Source organism: Stegostoma tigrinum, chromosome 30 (genome assembly GCF_030684315.1).
Source record: "Stegostoma tigrinum isolate sSteTig4 chromosome 30, sSteTig4.hap1, whole genome shotgun sequence".
In the NCBI taxonomy this organism is placed as follows: Eukaryota; Metazoa; Chordata; class Chondrichthyes; order Orectolobiformes; family Stegostomatidae; genus Stegostoma; species Stegostoma tigrinum.
This window is the reverse complement of record NC_081383.1, coordinates 4,419,841-4,432,544: the sequence shown is the minus strand read 5'-3', so window position 1 is coordinate 4,432,544 and position 12,704 is coordinate 4,419,841. Positions and strand designations below refer to the sequence as shown.

Here is a 12,704-nt window from a genome sequence, read left to right as displayed (position 1 = left end):
CAATAACACCAGCGCTTCGTCGGAGGCTCACTGATGATGTTGCCTAGAATGGTGACGAAACATCTGAAAACTAACCTTCCAGCTCAGCGAGTAAACTCACATCCAGAACTTCTATCAAATCTCTCCTTAGCGTTCTCTGCTCTGGTAGAATGTAGAGCAAAGAAACAGGCACTTCAATGGAAATTGGACCAATACACCATGCATTCCTGAAGACGGGTGTTGACCTGAATCATCAGCTTTCCTGCTCCTCTGATGCTGCTTGGCCTGCTGTGTTCATCCAGCTCAACGCCTTGTTATCTCAGATTCTCCAGTATCAGCAGTTCCTACTATCTCTACACCATGCATACCTCCTCTTGTCTATTCGTTTCTCCCTCTTGTGCTCATTTAACTTACTTTTAAATACAATTATGTTATTCACCCTGACAAATTTATGTGGTTGAGAGTTATATATTTCCACGACACTGTGAAAGTAGTATTCGAGTGGACCCATCATCCTGCTCTTTCCCAGCAAACAATTCAGATAGGCACATAACATCCTTTTGAAAGTTACTATTGACTTCTCCCACCATCTATTCAGGTGATGCACTGTAGATCAAGGCTAGCCCCAAAAGGTAAAAAAGAACTTCTCAGCTCCTCCTGTTTCTTTTGCCAATTATCCCATATCTGTATCCTCTGGTAACTATCCCAACATCTTTCTTCAGAGCAAGAGCATCTTACCTCTGGCATCGTCTGGTAAACCTTCACATGCTTTCTACAGCTTTAGTGTTCCTTCTGTGATGGGTGCTAACTCTATTCTATGTGTGCTTCCATTGAATGTGCTAAGAGGATGATGTAAAGAGGAGCCATGTCAAAATGAGTAGACTTTGAGGAGTCCACCCACTTGTTTTTGCTTTACGACATGCATCACGAGTCTGCCTTTATATGAGGCCACTACTGCTTCTTTGGCATGCAGCCATTTCAAAAAAGACGCACTCTGGTGATTCATTGCAGCAAAGTAGACCCACTTTCATTAGATCCACACTTCTTTGCAAAACTACTGAAATGATTAGCTTAAAATGGGTTCCAGAGATAATTACAGTGAATTCACTTCTGCTGAAATCAGGAACAAAGTTGGGTGGTTAGGTGGATATTATAAGTAACAGTTAGACTTGGCACATAGTTCACACACAATCTTTTGTGAACAGACGCAGTTAAAGGATTCCAAATTTCACTCAATGATTGAACGGGCTGGGACTCTACTCTGGAAAAGATGACAAACATGACCTGAAAAATGCCTTCAAGATTATCAAAGAGTTTTATCGATGAGACCCAAGACAGGATGCCTCCACGTGTAAGCGAGACAAGAACATGAGACCATAAGCATAAGGTATTCACGAATAAATCCAAAAAGGGAACACAACAGGAACTTTTCTCCCAGAGAATGGTGAGAACATGCTACTACAGGAATGCATCTCAGGGAAAGTTAGACAAGTATAAATGAGAAAGAAACCAAATATGTTGTTAAGTTTATGTGGATGGGAGTGGGAGGGCCCTGTGTAAAGCATAAGTACCAGCATGGATCTGTTGCGTTGAACAGCCTCTTTCCGTAAATTTTATGTAATATTTGTCACTGGTTTTTCCAGTCCTTCACTACTACAAAGACATTTCACTGATCTCCCTCATCTAAAGATCAAGCCTTGATCATGAAAGGGGGGAATGGTTCAGTTGAAAAAAACTTTTTAAAAAGACAAAGAGAGACAGAAGTGCAGAGCACTGAAGAGACAAACGATAATCCAATTGTGAAAGGCAGGGTAGAAAATATTTTGTCATTTATAGGGCATGGGAACAATTGTGGCTAGTTCTACCAAAGAGATATCATGGACCAAATGACCTCTTTATTGTGCTGCATCATTCTACAAATCTAGACAGAAACTCTAACAGGAAGGATAATGACACTAGTGTTAATCATAAGCTGATGAGCAGCTTTGTTTTGTTTTCAACATGCCGAGGCTGGGAAGTAACTCACCCCTGGCTGGTGGATGAGTGGAATTTTCCAGCTCTGACTCATCCATAAGAAGAAAGCCATTTGGCCTCTCCTTCTCTGCAGTCCCATGTGTTTTTATCACAGCTGTGGGATCAGGCTGGAGCAACTAATGTCACAAGCGCAGTGTATCATGAAAGACACTCTCATGCAATCCATTGAGGAAAAGAATTATTTTACAAACTGGAAAAATTGCTGGTCTTGGATTCCCCTTTGTGTTTTTAATCAACATCTGAAAAGTAAATTGTAAAGAAACATAATCGAGGCAGTGTTCTGGGTTCCAATTCCCAAACAGCTTTGTAGGAGAGGTCAGATCAATAGTGATCTCTTTTTAGCTCCCCTGACACTTTAGTTGGTTCACGCACCACCTGGTATGGTACTCACACAAAGCGAAGGAACGATCAATCACATCTTTGGCGGTTGAGCCTTCGAACTGTTAAATTTATAGGATAATGCAGAAGGCCATTCTGCCCATTAGTATCTGTTGGTTCGTTCAAAGCAATCTGTTTGTTTCTACTAACCCATTCTTTCTCCAATCCCAGCAATTATTTCCCCTTTAAGTATTTATCCAATTCACTTTTGAGGAGTGCTATTGAATCTATATAGAACACAAGAAGTGTTGCATTCCAAATCGTGATCAGATGCTGCACAAAAATCTTTCCTTATGCCATCCATTTCTTCCGCCAATCACTTTAAAACGATGTCCCCTTGGCTATCTGCCTTTAAGCCATTGGAATCAGTTTCTTTTTACACTCTACATCTTAACCCTTCAAGATTTTAATCAGGTTTTAGGCCGTGGAAAGGAAAATCTATAGGAATTGGGTGAGTTCAATATCAATAATCAACCAATATCAACCGTTGTCTGACTTTGTGCCTCTCCAATCAGACTTCATTGCTGGCAAACAGGTTGATACTTACTTGACAGAGTCAACATTTTGGAATGAGGCAGGCCTTTGTCTGAAAAACAAAATAACTGTGGATGCTGTAAATCAAGGACGAAAACAGAAGGTGCTGGAAAAACTCAGCAGATCAGGCAGCATTTGTGAAGAAAAAAAATCAGAGTTAACTTTCGGGTCCGGTGACCCTTCCTAAGAACTGAGTTGTCCTGTGGGCCTTTCCCAGATTGACAAACTTACCATAGCAACTCAGAGGGGGCAAGAGGCTATTTGAATGGACACACAAAGATACCTCAGGCAAGGTACAGATTGTTGTCTTGTGTCCGTAGAATATAAGCCAGGAAGGTAAGTGATTAAAAGAGAAATTTTGAAATGAGTTTATTAGTCTCAGAGCTTCTGCGCTAACAAAAGGAGGAAGAACCTATAGCCATGTACTCAATGTTACTGAAAAAGGTATCCACAAAAGTCAGATGACAGCCCCAACAAAATAGAACAGCAAACTTAGACAAGGCACTGTTGTTGTATCTGTGGGAATTACACCTTAACACAATGCCACACTTAAGGGAGAGCAAAACATGTTGCAGTTTCCCATCACTCAGACCCATTGTTCACCCAAAAGGTTTCCAAACATGGCAAACTGTCAATTTTAATAAGGGCCAGAATGACTGTTAGCTCTTGCATTGGAAGGGGGAATGGAAAGAGATGGGGGGGGGGAAAAACTATGAAAAAAACGTGTCCGTCTCCCCATATTGTTTAGCTGCAAAACCAAGACTATCTTTAAGTTCTCTCATTGCAAAATGTGGCACTAGAAGGGTGAAATAAACCCAAATGGTGCAAATCCTGATAGGACAGGAGTGGTGATGAAGAGATAGAGGGGTCAGATACTATTCTGGGAGTAAGTGAGCAATTTAAACCCCCTAGTATCGAGTTTTACCTATAAGAATTCACTATTTACAAAATATTTTACTGCAACCTATTCCAATAAAACTGGCACATAGAAAACTTTAAGAAGCTGCTTAGAAGCAGACTGACAAAGGCACTTCGAACAACTGTATGCTTCAGTTAGGCCTCAATGATGTGGAAATTAATTGAAATCACATTTTCTGCTTACGTATATTTAAAATTGTTACTTTTTTTATGGTCACCAAACTAAAAAAGAGCTCTCAAGAGATCACATTTCCTCCAAAAAAAATGCTTTACCTTAAAACTTTGGCCAACGTAATCATCAAATCTATCCGACAATGACAGCCATCACCCTGTGATCCATGTAGATTAACAATAGGTTTAATTAGCCTTTCCTGAAGGCTGATTCATGCAGAGATTGAGTTTCCCTTAGCACACACTTTGCCAAAGAGACCCTAGACAAAGAAAGCGCCGGTAAGCGATTCACCTACAGAGAATATAACAGTTAGGAGAGACCAAGTCCTCATCTGGCATTTCCAGACAGTGGAGGGGATGCAAAGGAGATAAAGAAACAGCATTTTATCAGCAGTTTCACATCTTCAGCACTGGAGGTCCAAACCACACAAGTGTATCTTGGGGACAGTGTGTAAACATTACAGGTGTGAAGAAAAATAAAGTCAACATCCCAAGCAAAAAGTGTTCTGCTATGTGCTCTGACAACTTGCGAAATTCAACTAAATCTACAGAGCGGACCGTGTAGTGATATAATCAATACAGGGAGGGAGATAAAGCAAAGTTACCCATACTACAGGGAGTCTGGAAACTCATGTGTTGGGGACATAGACTTTTACAGCCAGAGAGCAACAACATTTGGAATAGCTCCCCATGAAAATAGTTCTATTAAAAAAAATCATGAAAACCAATCTAAACAATTCGTGTTCCTTACAATCCGAGGGACAGACCTATCTTACCGGTTAATCACAAAAGGATTGCAAGCCTCATTTCGTGATGGGAAGATGGCTTCCATGTCGACATAGTATCTTTACGCTTAGATTGTCTAAGTTCTGATCTTTCCTTTCGTCTGAAATGTAAGCCAAAACAGATTAAACGTCTGTATTGAAAATGTTAATGTCTTACAGACAAGCCACTCAATGAAATCAAAATCCCATCTGCCCTTGAGTGGCTAGAAAAGATCCCACAGCATTATTCTGAAGAGCCAATTCAATAGTTATTACTCAACCAGCATTAAAACAATAGATTACCTGGTTATTAACCAAATTGTGGTTCTTTGCCGTGGACAGGTTGGCTGTTGCATTTCCTATGTTAAGACAGTGAATACACATCAATAAACAAAATTCACTGATTGTGAAAGGTGCTACCTAAACGCAGTTATATTTTTAATTCAAGAGCTTGGTTATGCTCCGTTCTGTTGCTCAATAAATTATGTGGCATACTATATGGGAACAGGAGATATTCCTATCCTTTACTTTATCTCTACCATCTTCTCTGAAGGGTACTTATTATTGAAGCAGAACCTCATAGGTATTAGATACCTTTGGGTATTGCATTCAATCGTTCTAGGCATTGGCACTAGGTTGCCGGCATGACACTTAACCTTAATCTCTCTTGCTTAGGTAATACCTCAGGGTCAACAGTACCTTGCATTCACCTTGATTCCATGAATTCAGTGATGGCTGATAAGCACAATGCAACCATCAGGAGAATCTGCTGCACATGGGGCATGTCGAGCTTGAATGGTCAGGCAGACAAAGTGTACGAAGGTTTATGCACACATTCCAAATGAAGTCTCTCGAAGTTTAGTATCTTCCTTAGTAAAACACATCCATTTTGTTTTGCCACAAGCCAGTTGGCTGATGACATCCCTAAAGTATTTCTGCTCTCTTCCAGACAGTTTCACACTGTGAGCAAGTTTAGCATAAAAAAGTTGCTCAGGGCAAATGCTGGGATCCAAAGTGATGTGACAGCATCACCCCAAGTAGATACAGCAGGTTTGGTTAACAGTTATTTCTGATTCAACTTTTGCTGCAGTTTCCCTCTGGTGTTCCTGGAAGGATTACAATATAATTACAGTAACTTTCAAGTATGTTGGGTTGGGATCGTGCTTTAGTTTCTGACCACCACAAAGATTTGACTTTTTTTTGGCACTGGCATTGTGGAGGTGGAACACACTAGACGTGGATTCAGGGTGAGATATATTTGTGATGCTGTCATCCATTAACATTGTCAATAATTTGGTACGTGAAAGTAAAAGCAATGAATTTGTAAAATACTCTGATGTAATCTGACGTGCAAGAACTTTTGAGACCTGATTGTTGGCTGATCATCTGTGTACATTATACATCAAATAGTGTTGAGGCTAGAACTGAGACTTGTGATAGTTTACTGGCTTGTCTTCTGCATGTTCTTCTCCCTTGATCAAGATGGACTCAAAGTCATCTGTTGTGAAGGAGTGTTTCAACGACTGTTCCAACCCAGGAAGGAAGAAATTTGGACAGCCTGTGGAGCACTCCAGTGTCCATATCATTGGCAACTGCTCTATGTACGATTTCAGACTTTGTGGAAGTTATTTTTTTTCCATAGGAGGTGGATTCCAGACAATCACATGTGCTGCACCTTTATGGAAACCACTGGATAGATATTAAGCTTGCTTTTTGCCAAGACATACTTTGCTAGGAGCAAGTTCATTGTTACAAACCCAGTCATCTGTCGAATGCTGGCCTCCGAACAACCAAAGTGAGATTGGACCTTACAAAACAGGTTCAGGACAAGGCAGGGTTATCGCATAGCCAACCTCCATTGGTGGGGCATCAGTACATGCTCCCTTGTACAAATATGAAGAACAAAGAATACTGCACATTACCAATAAGTAGCCTCTTGAAGGCGGTGGACAAATCAGCTTAAAAACCAAACATGGAGGCTATTACTGGACTCCAGACAGTTTAATTTCGATAAAAACTAAAAAATGAAAGTATAAAAGATGTGGTACTGGTAGTTCTAGGATCAATTTCCAATTTCTTCCAAGACAATGGATCAACCCTGGTCTAGCAAATTAAAAGGAAAAGAAAATGAGCCATCAAATTCCTGATTGCTCTCCAGTGACTCTCACTAGAAAAGTTACTTAACATTGGTTAAGAACAAGGTTTTAAAGGCAGTGCTGAGCTTCAAGAATGGTTGTGGCATCAAGACATCAAAGTTCAGAATGAAAAGCAAAAGATAGAACCTTCTGGAATAATGCAGACAAAACGGTGGCATAAAGAACATTTAGCAGCTGAGGTGATACATTCCCTCATTTCCTCTTCTCCTAATGGGCTACATTCTGGGTGCTATTTCACATCATGCATCAGTTTAAACAAACATCCTAACATCCATGAAAACTGCTAGTGAACAAAGACCAATACTTTTCAGACCTTTCAACATATTAAAACCTTAACATAAATTAGTATACATCCTTGGCACACCAAGCTTCATTCATAAGTCATCTAACAACATTTCTCTCTCCTTATTTTAATAGTGCTTCTCAGTGGTATTACAATCAAAAGATTCCTAAAAATCAGTCGCATGGAGCAAGAGGTCTGAATAGGTTTCTCACATAGACAATTAAACAAAACAAAGTACGGTGGATGCTGAAGATGTGAACTAAATTAAAACAGAAATTGCTGGAGAGACTCAGTGGGCCTGGCAGCATCGTGAAGAGAAAACATAGCTAAAGTTTGGAATTCAGTGACCTTTCCTCAGACTGTACATAAGTTATGCAAGATAAACATATAAACTCCACGTTAGATCATATCTAAAGTACTAAGAAATTCTGGACAGCATGTTTTAGGAAGGTTATACTGGTCCTGGACAGAGCAAGTTCTGGACCCAAGGGTTAAATTACAAGGAGAAATTACAAAATAAAACTGATGTATTCCATGGAATTTAGACAGTTGAGGGCTGGTCTGATCAAGTTCAGATGTATTAAGGAGAACTGAAATGATAGAACCATATCTGCTGTTTGGAATGTTTAGGGCTAGGGGTGAGATCTAAAATTAGGGCCAAGATTTTCAGGAGTGAAACTAAGAAATGCTTCTACATGTAAAGGGTGTTGAGATTTTGAAATGCTGTTCAGCAAACAAAATGCTTTGTTTGTCAAAGATATTAAGGGATATGGGACAACTGGAGTATATGGAGTTGGTTCAGAGATTAATATGGTGGAGCAGGCTCAAGTGTCAAATGGCCTCCATCTGTTGTAGCATGGTCCAGTTTGGGGAACTTTCATATTTGTACAACACTTTTTTTCTTCTTGGAAGCAAACTTCCAAGTGAAACTGCTTGGAGTTCGACAATTTAAAAATGGGAACAGTTTTGAGTTGGGGATGTGCTGCAGGATACGTTTGTACTCCAACTCTCAAAAAAGCAAGACGTTTGCCTCCAAGAAACACACTTACAAAGAACAGTAGGTTGAAAGTGGAACACCAAGTTGCTAGAAGGAAGGGAAAGAGGAGAGAAAAATAAGAAATTTGCCAAATTGTGTCTGTCCCTTCCTATCCAGCAACCTCTTCCACATCCAAACAGGAGCAGCACTGATTGATGTCCACAACTCCACAAAATGCTACACTACTTTTAGACTTTCTTTGAAAGAGTGGGGATTTGCAGATATGTTAGCTGGGATTGAAACCAAGTCTGTATGGAGGGGGGGAATAAAAGACACCACTGCATAAACTTATTCTGACTTAAATCATTGGCATCAAGCAAATCATTTTTAAACTTAAATGCTGCAGGATTCAAAAAATGAGTTTGAACAGTGCCTATCTTTGGGTTGTCACATTATCATTAGAATTTTTGTTTTTAAAAACAACACTAATAATTACTCAAGACAGACAAGTGCTTGATAATTAGGAGTCTTGACATGGCTGCTATCTCCATTTTGTCTTTCTACCTCATCTGTGCCAACAGCATAGTGGCAGGCAGTTCAATGTCACATTTGTTTCCAATGTTAACAAGGATTCTAACCACAAAAAAATGCTAAATTCTGTAAGTTAAAGTCTCACCAAATTTCAGCAGAACAGCAAGGCAAATTGTTCATCTGTTCTCAGGTATACACATTTAGGAAAAGCAAACAATACTGGCAAGCAGCATATTAAAAAATGTCACAATACTGGAAAATTTGTGATTTAAGAAATTGCAGCAAAAGAGGTCACTCCACACTTCAGGCTTTTATTATAAGCTTTTCAATCCTATTTCTCTACTTTTCTCCTTCAAGGCTTTTAAAGTCTTGACAGCTCAAAAAATTAAGCAAAGGCCCAATTCCCTCACAAAATACCGAGCCTGGAAACAGGAATGAAAGCAATGGAATTGTGATTAGATAAGTCCAACTTAGATTTCAGAAATCTATCAATTGGAGGAGGCGGCGGCGGCCTCAAAGAATTCAGTTCCACAGCTTTTAAGTCACAAGGATTGTGAAAGACTGTACTACCAACAATGCAGCATTCTCTCAGTACCCCACTAGAGAGTCAGTCAACTTTGAATCCTTCCAATCGAAGATGCATTGCCACATATTCTGACTGACATGTTGCACACCCAATAGCCAGATCGTACGTGTCCACAATGTGATAAGCAGTATTGCTCAATTACTAAATAGATCACCATAACAGCCAGGATATCAGATTCAGAGATCCATATTGTTAGCTATCAGCCAGGGTAACATCAAGGGCACGAAACATCACATCAGCATTCTTATCTAGTTATAATACAATACCATGACCCACACTAGAAAGCAAGTATGTACAAGTAGTGGGAAAGGAGATTCTGTGAGATTTCTCTTTTGGTTAAATGGCATTATAGCAATCAAAGGCTGGGTCAGCAGACAGAGCTGTGAAAGATATCACTTGAACCAAAGCTCAGTACAAGGCAATAATTTCAGAAAGATGAAGATAATTGGGAAAGAGAAAAGATGAAGGTTAAAAAAGGGGAAATAATCAAGCACCAGGATGTTTTGGAGAGAATTAGATTGCCTTCTGACACAATGATCAAGCCTATATTCAGTCAGTCAGTCTGGTTAATAGTCAAGAAAAGTCTTTAATAAACCTTTGGGAAAATATGAAAATGTGAATGGAATGGAGGTGGAAGATAACTTGAGAGAGACACCCACTGAAAAACGTTTATGTACACATACACTTACTTGATGTTATGTGCACACATTGATGATCTTCATTCTCAATTCCAAATACCCAAATTTCAAATTTATTTGTTTTCTAACTGAATAATGCATAGTTACATACTATGCATGCTGGCCCCCACTTACATGTCTAATACCATAAACTCGAGGTCTGGAGAGCATTGGTGATGTCAGCTTGCTTATTTGTGCAATGTCGCTAAAGTTTTTAAGACTTGTAATGCAAAACACGAGGCTTGGAAGAAAAAGCATAGTAGATAGAAATTCAGGCAAAGGCAGGAGACAGGCAGCTATTTCAATATACAGTGCAACTATTTTGCAGACTTCAAAAAAGATCAGTCTAAGAGGAAAGGAAGCAGCTGAACATCAGTGCGCCACTGGGACTCCCACCTACGCAATGCAACGCAGCTAGAGTGTAGTCAGCTCAGGGAGAAGAACACTTCTCAACTTCAACAAAGAAAGTGCTTCACAACGGCAAGGCATTCTAAGGCCCTTTATAGCCAATAAAGTGTAGCGACCACTGCAATATTTGGAATGTGTGAGAAGTTGTAAATGTAGGAAATGTAACAGTTAATTTCACACAGCAAGTTGCCGCAGGCCACGCTCCATCATAACTTGGAACTACATCACCACTACTTCACTGTTGCTCGGTCAATATCCTGGAGAACCCTTCCCAAATTCACCAAGGATATACCCAAGTCATGTAGACTTAGAGTTCTACAGTACAAGAATCGCCCCTTCACCCATCATGTTCACACCATCTTCAAGCATTTACCTACTTTGATCGCATTGTTGACCATTTGACCTGTAACCAAGTGTATGATATTTCAAGCGCTCACCTAAATATTTCTTAAAATTTTGTGAAGGTTTCCATCTCTAGCATCCCTTCAGTCAGTGAGTTCCACATGCTCAATTTCTTCTGGGTGAAAATCTTTTTCCTCAAATTCCCTTTAATAGGGGAAACGTTCTTCCCATTAAACACCTTAATAACTTTATACACAATAAACAAGTTCCCATCAGCCTTCTCTGCTTCAAGGAAAACAATTCCAGCTGATCTAGTCTGTTCATATCTGAAACATTCCTGCCCAGGCAACATTCTGGTGAACTTAAAAAAAAACTGTGGATATTGGAGATATGAAACAAAACCAGAAAGTGCTGGAGAATCACAGCAGATCCAGCAGCACCTATAGAGAGAAAAGCAGAGTAAACATTTCAAGTCCAGTGGCCCTTCATTCAAATAGAAAACTGGGCAAGTATGATACTTGGATCCTGGTGAATCTCTTCTGCACTCTCTCTAGTGCAATCATGTCCTACCTAAAGTATGGCAACCAGAACTGCGTACAGAACTCCAGCTGTGACATAACTAACATTTCAGACAGTACAGCTCCGCTGTGACCTTCTTGCTCTTGTATTCAATACCCTGACTAAACCCCCATATGCCTTCTGAACCACCTCCACCATCTGTCCAGTTGCCTTCAAGGATCTGTAGATATTCAAAGTTCGACTGATCCTGTGTTTCCTTTATTGCGTTATTCCCTTGCCTTTAGTTCTCTCAAAATTGCATCACCTCATACTTAGCAAACTTAAATTCCATTTACAATCTTAGAATGAGGTGGGCCATTTAGGAAAGAGATGAGGAAATACATTTTTCATTCAAAGGGTAGAGAACCTGTGGAATTTGTAACTGCTGAAGGCAGTAGAGACCAATTCACTGAACATAGTCAAGAAAAAGGTTGATGAATGTTTAGATTTTAACAAGACATCAGGGGTTATTGGGAGAAAATGGGAATATGGCATTGAGATAGAGGATCAACTATGATTGTAGTGAATGACTGAGCAGGTTTGAAAGGTCAAATAACCTATTCCTCCTCTAAATTTAGATGTTTACGTTTCTGTATCATACCAAGTCTTTCCTCCTCACTGCTTACCAGAGCAATTTTCCCATAATCTGTGAATTTACTGATCACACCTCTTTAAATTTATTAATGTGCACTACAAACATCAAGGGACTCAAACACCCAACCTGCAATATGCCACTGGTTACACGCTCTCAGTCACAAAATTAACCTTCAACCATCACCCTCTGCCTCTTGACAATTTCCCCTGGATCCCACAGAATCTTATCTTCTTGATCAGTCTCCAAGGTTTGACCTTGTCAAAATCCATACTGAAAATCCACATAGACCACATGAAGTGCATTACCCTCATCTACACAAATGGGCTGCAGTGGTAAGGGAAGGGATTTCACTGCCATTTACCCAAAGACAACTAGGAATGGGCAAGAAATGTTCACTCTACTACTTGCATCCTGTGAACAAATAAAGCAGACTATGGCAACATATAATGACCAGAATATTTGTGCATAATATTGATTTTAGGATACATATTGGTCAGGGCATCGGGAAAACCTCCTCTGCTCTTCAAATAACAGTGTAGGATTGTTCACGTTTCCTCAGGAGGGCAGATGGAATCTTGGTGCAATGTCACATTGTAAAGACAGCATTTTTGACAGTTATAGCATTCCCTCAGGCTTGATTATGTCATTGTGTCCAAGATGGAACTTCAGCTCACAGTCATCTGACTCTCAAGTCATTCAAATAACTTCCAAATAACCTGCTTTTGAATATACACAATATAGAAGATTACAGTTAGCACCTCAACCTTCCTCGGTAACTGTTCCTTCAGTTCATCAAAAACATTTAGTATAGTAT

The 12,704-nt window shown here is 39.8% G+C and overlaps 1 protein-coding gene across 7 annotated transcripts in view; it reads right to left on the bottom strand.

Annotated features, from left to right (window-relative positions):
* The window catches only part of gatad2ab (GATA zinc finger domain containing 2Ab), a 137,306-nt gene that overhangs the window by 100,645 nt on the left and 23,957 nt on the right, over positions 1 to 12,704 (bottom strand). For 5 of the 7 annotated variants that reach the window (XM_048559794.2, XM_048559796.2, XM_048559798.2 and 2 more), the window contains exon 2: positions 4,791 to 4,900. The exons of 1 other annotated variant lie outside the window; for it this stretch is intronic. In XM_048559794.2, the coding sequence (XP_048415751.1) occupies positions 4,791 to 4,846 (56 nt within the window). In that variant the 5' untranslated portion in view covers positions 4,847 to 4,900. Of the gene's footprint in view, positions 1 to 4,116; positions 4,275 to 4,790; positions 4,901 to 12,704 lie in introns of those variants that run through there. One more of the 7 variants, XM_048559797.2, reaches the window with a different exon arrangement.